The 9,960-nt window shown below is 33.8% G+C and overlaps 1 protein-coding gene across 1 annotated transcript; it reads left to right on the top strand.

Moving 5' to 3' along the window:
- Positions 1–359: 359 nt before the first annotated feature.
- LOC130624931 (uncharacterized) lies at positions 360–8,304 on the top strand. The gene is made up of 6 exons (XM_057439987.1): positions 360–556; positions 4,483–4,736; positions 4,809–4,947; positions 5,682–5,913; positions 6,871–6,898; positions 7,156–8,304. Exons 1-6 carry the CDS (start codon positions 373–375, stop codon positions 7,561–7,563), a joined length of 1,245 nt encoding a protein of 414 aa, XP_057295970.1. The 5' UTR covers positions 360–372; the 3' UTR covers positions 7,564–8,304.
- The last annotated feature ends 1,656 nt before the right edge of the window (positions 8,305–9,960 follow it).

Raw genomic sequence — 9,960 nt, 5'->3', positions numbered from 1 at the left:
TCTGTTTCTATTGTCACTTGTGAAATACGAAATTCTGCAAGTATCCTGTTAGTAAGAAAATACAGGAAAACATTTAAATTCGACTACTGTCCAATAATTTTAGATGCTTCACATCGAATAAGTAGTTTTTTTAGGGTTTAATGTTTTATAGTTATAAACTTCACATTGATTGATTATCTGTATTAAGTGCGCTGAACGGGCAACGACGAAGAAACTTGTGGTTAATACGTGCGTGTTTCTTGTTCCATACCTTTTTAAAATTTTCTGAAACGGTTGAGAAAATTTCCTAAAAACCAGTTAGACTGTAATTGGTATTTGTAACAAGATAAGCCATTTGCCAAAATATTTTTATTTAGGTTTCATAATTTAGTGATGAAATTTATGTGTGTTATCAAACTGATTCTTTTTTGCCTACCACTCGCAAACTCACTTCAAATTGAACGACAAAAGACTGGAGATAAGCTTACTAATGGGAGTACGTGTGAAAATGGAACTTACGTTATGAAAGAAAGCGCGATGCAAACTATAAAATGTGTTAAATATATGCATCAAGCAGGTAAATGTTGATATTTATTTTTACTCTTGTAATCAACTGTAATAAACACAAACCTGAAGCCAGATTATAAAGAACACAGACCTACAATAACGAATAGAAGTTTTGGAGATTGAAATGGAGTATTCTCTGTTTTATTTTACATTTTACTTCGTTTTTTCTGATGAACAAGAAATTTACGTTAAATACCCTAAATTAATAATGGTGGGGAATAGACCAGATAAAAGTAAATATGTTCTGAAACCAGGCTTTTTATACAAAATTCTAGCAAAAGTTGTACCTTACTACGTAGATTTGTTTTTGTGGATTTCATTCTGAATAGGAAAAGTTGATTTTCTTTTTTACTTTTTTTTCTTTTTACCTACTAAGAATAGCATAAGAAATAAAAAGAAAACAATTTACTTTATTTGTTTTCCTCATTCATAATTATTGTACTTACCTCTGCAACATTAATTTTTTCTTTTATGAAAAAACGGACAAGCTCAATTTCATTTTAGACTAGATCGAATATAAATAACGACGCCACATCGTCCAAAACCTTTGAGCGCGCTCAGAAAAGGTTATTGTTAAGGCTTATATTTTAAATTTATATACTTTTCGTATATATTTTACCTTCAAATCGATTTGACACATGGTTAGTTGTTTTGCGCTGGATGTATCAATCGATCAGAGAAGTGTAAAGATGTTAGTTTTCACAGATTTCAGTCTTTGAACAAGAAAGAACTCAGACAAAAATGACCCAACAAAATACGTCGTGCAGGTGATCTACCAAGCAATCAAATGTTTTATATTTGTTCGTCGCAATATACAGACAGTTCTTTAAAAGAGATCGCCTGGTAAAATGTTTTATATAATATTGCCAATTCGTAGAAAAGACTTTTTAATTCCCGTCCTCTCATTCTTTTTGTTTGTACATATCAACACCACACAGTCAAATAAAGTTTTGTACATTTTCATCTCAAAGTAAAGTGGTATCAATTTCCAATACAAACACCCAGTAATTTCCAATAAAATAAAATACTCAAATAAAAAAATTGTCCAGCTAGCTACGTATCTTTCGCAGCGCTCGTCAGTTTTGTTTCGTTTTCTTTTCTTTTTAAAGAGAAGCGTTTTAGATGGAACAACCTTCCGGATTTTTTCAGGTGGTAAATGTAACGTCATACAACCGGCGCTCTTTAACTTAGGTTACTTTCTAAGCTGAACTTAGTGGTATCAAAAAAGGAAAACAGCTGACCAACGATGCTGTTCCAACAATTTTTATTTTTCAGTAAGCCCGAAAAGTCAAAGTAACTACATCAAGAAGATAAGTCTTATATCATATTATATGCGTTTTATATCAGTTATGCCATTGACAAGTTACCGGTTGTGCGATGCATTGTGTTATACTTATCATCTTTTTTTCAGTGACCTCCTCCTTTTCAGTGAGCCTTTGATTCTTGAGGATGGTGTTGATCTTGACCCTGGGGAGTGGAGAAATCCGTTGGAACAAATATTTTTACGAGATCCTTTAGAACATAATGTGATCCCGTAGAGGCCATTTATCGTGTTGAGATACAATCAACAAAAGATCTTTAAAATATGTAAAGTGATCATGATATCGTCAGTGCCGATAAAAATCCTTCCAACAATTCTTCATCCTTACCGCCACTAAAAATTCATCTCGACAACATAACTGGACAGACGTATTTTGATTTTATTGTCTATTACCATTATTTCACGTTTTTTTTACGTGTTTACAACAACGTGCACTACTCGTGTGGTGAAACGTGGAACTCTTATCATTTTTAATATAATTTTTCAAAATAAAGTTTCCAGCTGGCACTCTCAGCCTATCGTAAACGAAAGAGCTGCAGGAACCTATTACTTTCTGCAGCTATATTATGTTCCGGAAATACATACGCCCGAATTGTCCAAATGATGAACATGTTGAAACTTTAGTTTTTTTCTGAGTCCACCTTCTATGATATTCAAAAGTCCGTTCTTTTTCCAAAAAGAAACACTTTGTATAACAAACATTAAAACAACATCTATTCTGGGTGTGCCGCAAAAGAAGGTAATTCGATAGTTGATGGGTGAAGTGACTGTCCTGGTTAAAGAGCAAAGTATGGTACATACTTTGTGAGGAGCACCGAATCACTAGTCTAATGGAGAACTGGTCTTAGTAACGCTACTAAATAATTGCGTAACCACAAACTGACAGTTTCAACATTAACAACATATCACCATGTATAATTCCACGCATTCTAAAGAAAAAACATCCCGAAATAAGCCACTAGTTCGATGTTTGTCACTTGAAAGGAACTTGGAAAAAAGTTTAACTGCTGCTGCGAAGCGCAAAGAATGTATTGAACTAACACTTTGAAAGAAAGCAGTTATTAATCATTGATGGCAGTGCTGCACTTCATGCAACAAAAATAAAAAGTTTTACGATAAAAGTGGCTTAGTATTCTTCATGATTTTCGTTAAATTCACTTTTGAAGTCAGAAAGAAGTGATAAAGGATTATTTTACTGAAGCAAAAGATGAACTTTCTTGATGAAAAGAATGTAGCTAACAAGAAAAGTGATGAAATACTTATTAAAAAAGAAAGACGTTGACAAAGAAAATTGTACATCATTCAAAAACCGTTGCTGTATATCTCTTCTCCTACCTTGAAAAAATATCATCAGAAGTTTCGTTTGATTCCATACCAGCACACACTTTCAGTTTGTGTTTCCATCGATTTACAATTTTCACATTCGCGTTAATTTGTATTGCCAGTGCATAGTTCTGTGTCATTGATAGAAACCTCGTTACATTTTACACCGTTGTTAATTTCTTCTTTGTGAGACACAAGAGGTGCGAAATCGTGCGAAAAAGCTATAGCTTCGTATAATCCTTTTTATTAAAAGAATTATCCGATTCTGAGCTTTCTAAGTTGTAATCTTCGTTATCATTACAAGACATCTTATCAACGAACGATACAAGCAGTAAACAAGTCTTTTACACGCGAGTTGTGGAGCTCTCAGACTTCTTGAACGATGTGACGTATTCAGGATTCAAAGAAAGTATCCCGATTCAAACGAAAATAAATATTGTGAAAACGGAAAGGTTATTCGTTTTCACCTTTTTGCACTCATACACAAAAACGATATCACCTTCGTGTTATGCTTTATCGTCAGTTTACGTTCAACAATTTATACGGATTCGAGCAATTGTTACGGATTTAAACCAATTCGGAAAAAGCTTTAATCAATTTGAAAATTCTAGTTTAACCGCAATCCGTATAAATTTCTATTTTTTATTATCTTGACTCATAAATCGGATATATTTTCTGTAATCGCAGTATAGGGATGGACAAAAAGTGTTAGGAGTATTAGAACGAACAAAATAAAAGACTTTTTAGATTTTTTAAAATTATGAAAGAAAATCTTACAAAGAGTTTATTAATTACTTCTTTTCACATGAAAAAATGAGAAATGTCGATTCACAACATTAAAAAAAACCTAAAGTCGCAAAGGCCCTCTTCTCAGCCGGCACAAAACGTAAGACCACTTTATATGTCTTTTTTACATCTTCTGTTAATAACGCTATTGAGATGTCTTTAAAGAGACATCTTTTATACGACTTTGGAAAGTTAATCTCTTGTAGTATATACGCGTTAACACTCCAAACAATTGGAGTATTAAAGCATGATCACGTTTTACAACTTTTATCATATCGCGAATGGGATAGGTGAACTCAAATTATCATCACATATCATCATTGGATTACTTGTTTAAGATGTCAGGACGACCACAGTAAAATCTGCCCTGGTCTTATAGTCTTTCCCACGTGTGCATAGTTTTGACTCAAGCGTTAGTTTTAAGTGATAACTATGTTTTTTTAATAAGTTTTATGTTATTAATTAGTAATGGGAAGAAACACTCACATAGATTCATTTTATTTTAGGCTGTGAATGGATGTTTTATTTATGGCCTGATCAGTTTATTGGATTTGTTCCGAGAAATGCATTTAAAAGAAGTTTGAGAGTGACATTACCGCAGAAGACGTCCTATCCAAACGGAACAAATTGTAGTAATCACACAGCTGGAAGAATAGATGTTCAAAGCGTAAACGTAACAACATCATCAGTTTGGGATTCGTACATGGGCGAAAAAGTGAAAAAAACCTTGACTTATCAATTTAATTATGCGAAACAATTTGTAAGTATGTCATATTCTTGACAACAGTTAATTGTACTTATGTGATTTTAAAATTACTATTGTGTGTTCTAGGTTGAAATAGGTTTCAAAAAACACTGGGATGGAATGTTAATCAAGCTTTTTATAAATTGCTTGGATGATACAGGGAAGAATATCTTAAACTACTCTGCGACAAGATGTGTGATGATTAAATATGAAGGAAATGCTTCGTGTAAGTAAGCAAACATTTTTTAAAAGAAAATTAAGTCCTAATTTTCCCGAAAGCAAAAAGAAAAAGATTTTCAAGATGTTTTTTTTAAATCTCCTTGCATAGTGTAGAAAATACTTCTACCTCAAGTAAATTCATGTACACGTAAAAGTAATACCAGTCTTTTGTTTTCTGGTACTCGTTTTTACAAAATCCCGTTGCGTTTTGCGAAAAAGAATAACAGGTTCAGCCCGCAGTGAGAAGTTGTCTTTTTCTGATTGGTTTATGTAAGTCCGTGGCCATACTTCCTAAGAAAATCATAATTTACCAACACTTGTTAAATTGTGATGAGACAGAGTTTGTAAGTTGATCTAATACACATTTAACCTTTAAATTTGGTAGGAATTAATTAATCTCCCTGTCACCCTAAAGTTATTGTTTTGTTTACGACCCTGCATGCTGCATTTTAAAATAGCGCACTTTTATATGTTGTGTAATTATTTTCTGCTTCATATTTCAATAAACGTTCTAAACTTGAATCTTAAAATTGGAAAATTTCAATCCTAACTTTGGGATTTATTTACCAGCAATAGGAAATTACGACATACATGAGAGCGTGATGTAGCATGTCTTTTCTGTCTGCGTGTCAGGGTTGCCACAGTCTCAAATTTTTAAAGGTACTATCCTATTTCGCTGGCTGGTAAAAAGAAAACAGTTGTGTACAAAGCATATCTTTTATTTTCTCTTTTCCGTCGCAGATCTAACCGCATTACCAAAAACATCTGCTTCGGTAACACTAAGAAATAATCTGACCACGGCAGCCACATCAACGACATTATCGACAGAACCAACCTTCATCAATTCAAAACTAAACGATACTGAAAGTAAAGATTCAAACGATCTTATTATTGCAATTATTAGTGGCGTCGCAGGTGTCCTCTTAATTATTATAATCGTCTTGTTGGTTTTACGTAGAAGAGGAAAAAGAAGGTATGGACTTTTATATGTATTCGTTTGGTGGCTTAAAATCACTTTCAGTTGATAAGGGAAATCAAAATACAGAGTAAATTGATCTATTAAAATAAGTTTTTTTATTGGTTCTGTACGTTTGTACGCTTTCTCTTTTTAACCAAACTTAGTCAGAAAAACCTTAACTCAAAATATTTGAGTGAGAAATTTCCTTATGTTCTATCCGTTTTTTACATTTGAACGAAGTTTTGTTGCTTTTCTTAAAATTAATTTTGTCGAAGCGCGGGATCTTTTTATCACAAGTTGTTTATCATCCATCATGTGCATATTTTATGTCGTACAGTAAACAGATTCAAAAAATTAGCATAGATGGACCTTAGAATATTAACAGGGGCATAATTTTAATTTCGTAGGTTATAGTGGATTACCTTTATCGTCCACTGAACATATAATAATTGTTGGTGTATCTATAGTTGGGATTACAAATTTGGAAGAATATATAAACTATAATGACATCAAAATACAATTTATATCCGGCCATTTAAAAGAAGCGTTGAACTGAAAATACGATACTTGTATTTCATGATAATGTTGAGTTGGTAAACACAGACAGAATTTTAATAATTTAACAAAATTTCTACTAAACAACGTCTGTTGGTATACAAATGCGAATTTATATTAGTTGCGCCAGAGTGTGCAAGTAAAATAAGTTCCTTCGATAAAACGCTTTCATAAATCGTAAGTTTACAACCTCCGAAACCCAATAGATCGTAAAAAAACAGAACAAAAATGTTCATATACCCCTTTTAAATATGCTCTACGCTTTACTGAATATGTTATTTTTGATAGAATTGTTGCAAAATAATCACATTTTTTTATACTTACTTTCTACTCGCCTTTCCATGTTCGGAAGTTCCTACTCATAGCTGTTGACTTTCTAATGTGTTTCTACTAACATACTTTAAAATTTTACTTTAGAAAGTACCCACGACCAGCAAAAAATGAGGTACGAATAATTTGTGTACCCATACATGAATGCACCGGCTTTTGTTCTTTTTTTAAAACAAACTTATAACCACCCACCCAACGTCTTGTGATTGGTGCCTGCCATTTCTAGTTCTGAATTTTATTTTAAATTTTTCACAGACATACATGACTGTAACCTCGGTTGAGAAACTTTCGCAGAAATTAAATCCCTTTGAAAAGTTTCTGATAAAAAGTAAGAAAATAACCTTATCATGTTTCAATTCTTTTGTTTCACAGAAAATCATTACTAGTAACCAGCAAAATAATCCAACATATCATGCAGAGAGTGATGCTCATCTGACACCAACTAACTGTAACAAAACCCAAATTGATGAAAAAGTTATAGAATTCAAACATGAAACACCAGAATATGCTGTGGTTGATAAGGTCAAGCATGGATCTGCGGAAGAATCATTTACTTATGACTCAGTTGAAAAATCAGGACATAAAGCAGTAAGTCAATCTAACGAACAAGATTATTACTCTGTACCAATAATCAAATGTATGGCGGATGATTTTCACCATGATGATTCATCCTTGTACTACGAAGCAGCTGCTGCTGCACCGCCAGTAGTGTTGGATGAATATGCTGTTGTAGACAAGTCCAGAAAGGTACATCCAGAGAATCCCTACAGTTTTAGTTGAATGCCAAATTAAGTAATCCAGCTGTATGATTCGGAATAATTGTGTCAAATCACAAATTTACACGATCACTATATATTTCTTGAGAAGTGAGTAGTTGTTTTAACAGTGAACATTTGGAGTAGCGATTTTAAGCTGAATGACTAGATATATATCTTTCCATGCTTAGTTTATAACATATGATGTTTGGCGTACATAGTTAATTATTTTAGTACCCCATTAAAAATTATTTTTAGGTAATATCTATTTTTAGGTAAATATTTTCATATGTGTTGCAAATTTATAAATATCTCACGCTTCAACACCTTTTATCGAAAATCAAGAATGGGCGAGAAGCATCCATTTTTAACCTTTTATTCATAATCGCGTGTGATAATGTGATGATTGAATCTGATGTAAGTCAACCTTGAAAGATTATAAGTCTGCACTATTAATTGAAAGAAGGTGATAGCTAAATACAATGGGCGTTTTAACCATGTCATGTTTCTTTTCTTACACTATATAGATAAAGTACCTCAAATTGCCTTTATTTCATGTTTTTCGTTTGCATTAAGCCATTACCTTTCAGAAAACTTAACGGCAAGTAGATATGATATGTTTCGGCACAGACGCACACAGAAAACTAGTCGTGTAATACACAGAATACATCCTTACGTAATACTTAAAATACCAGATGATGTAATAAGCAGAATACTAGTCGTGTAATACACAGTACACAGAACATCACCATGTAACAGAGAATAACTTTGTTTTTGTTTTACACATTACCTATTCCAAGAAATTGGCCGTACCTTAATACCAAGATTATATAGTACCTAGTCGTTAGCCCGTGGAAAATTCCACGGGTTCGCCCGTCCTTTAAATTTACCAGTTGCACCAAAGTGGATAAAAATATATTTCCTTTGATATTCGTGTTTCCGTAGCACGTCTTTCTAATTCAGCTGGGGGTCCGCGCAGAGACAGCCAAAATACGGGTATTATTAAAGACTAGTCGTTAGCTCGTGGAAAATCCACGGGTTCACCCGTCCTTTTTATACCGCATTGCGTGCTTCTCGCTATTGCGCAGCTAAGCTACCATTTTGCGTGACAGACAGACAGACTTATACGGGCGTTATAATATGGACTAGTCGGTGGCCCGTGGAAAAATCCACGGGTTCGCCCGTTTTCTTTATACCGCATTCCGTGCTTTTCGCTACTTACGGTACCATTTTGCGTGACAGACAGACACATACGGGTATTATATTATCAATAAAAAATTAAGTTCTCGATTTAATTTTAATCAATACTTTGATTTTCGATTAAACAATCCCCTGGTTTTTAAAAATCGTGGAAATATCAAAGCAATAGTGGTAGCTATTTTGCGTGACGGACAGACGCATACGGTTATTATAATATAGAAGGCGAGAAACCCGGCGTCGAAACGCCGGGGTAAGCCACAAGTCAAGGTGTGACCATGCGTTGAACAGTTTAAGGGTCTTAAACTGTGCCACACGGTCAGGTGGGTGCTTTAGTACAGGTATGCAGTATGCCGTAAATCAAGTAAAGCGCATACACTATTATAGTGTTGCAACTGTCACATATTTTTCAAAAAGTAACTTTCCCATAACAAAAGCTGAAATAAAAACAGAGTTTACAAATCGTTGTTTCTCCGTCATAGCAAAAACAATCAGTCAATATTATTTTGTTTTGCGGAATAAGTTTTAGTAAACGTTAAAAAATTAATCCTGAGATCGGGCTAAGCGTTTAGTACAGTTAAACAGAGTTGAAGAGGCGTGTAGGGACAATACCCTTTTGAAAAAACTTTCTCGCAGACTCTGTTTAAATAAAAACACAAGAAACAGTCCATTACCAACACGGGGTTGAGCGGTTAGTCCAGGTAAACAGTGTTGCACACCCGTACAGACGTGATTCCCTACAAAGTTTAAAAAGTAATTGTCACAGTGGGCTGACCCCTTAGTACAGGTAAACCACATCGCACATGCTCTCGGCGTAACAGCCTTTTCCAAAAAATAGTCCATAGTTAACACTGAGCTTAGCACTTAGTACAGGTAAAATGTGTCGCACATGCCTATAAGCTTAATAGCCTTTTCCAAAATACTTCAGTTTAAATAAAAACACAGGAAACAGACCGTTGTTTAACAACACGGGATAGGCACATAGCACAGGTACTCTGTGTCTCATTAATAAACTTTTGACTTTTGCTAAATTTTATATTACAGTAAAGTGGTAGCTAACTACTTAATTGCATTTAGTATGAAAAACATTACTTAAAAATTCTGTTGCAGCCAACTGTATTTGGTTACTTTTACATTTTAGCTAGAGATAGCTAACCCCAGTTCACAACCAAGTAAAAATCAGATTGGCAAAGTTAACACAAAAATCAGAAATGTTAGCTAACAT

This window comes from Hydractinia symbiolongicarpus, chromosome 14 (assembly GCF_029227915.1).
Source record: "Hydractinia symbiolongicarpus strain clone_291-10 chromosome 14, HSymV2.1, whole genome shotgun sequence".
NCBI lineage: Eukaryota > Metazoa > Cnidaria > Hydrozoa > Anthoathecata > Hydractiniidae > Hydractinia > Hydractinia symbiolongicarpus.
The sequence above is the reverse complement of the archived record's forward strand: the minus strand, read 5'-3'. Positions and strand labels throughout refer to the sequence as shown.

What these genes read in the sequence shown, in the direction of transcription:
- LOC130624931 (XM_057439987.1), top strand. Translation starts at nt 373, where the DNA reads ATGAAATTTATGTGTGTTATCAAACTGATTCTTTTTTGCCTACCACTC. An exon ending in TAAATATATGCATCAAGCAG is followed by an intron (nt 557 to 4,482) that starts GTAAATGTTGAT and finishes ATTTTATTTTAG; the next exon opens with GCTGTGAATGGATGTTTTAT. An exon ending in TTAATTATGCGAAACAATTT is followed by an intron (nt 4,737 to 4,808) that starts GTAAGTATGTCA and finishes TGTGTGTTCTAG; the next exon opens with GTTGAAATAGGTTTCAAAAA.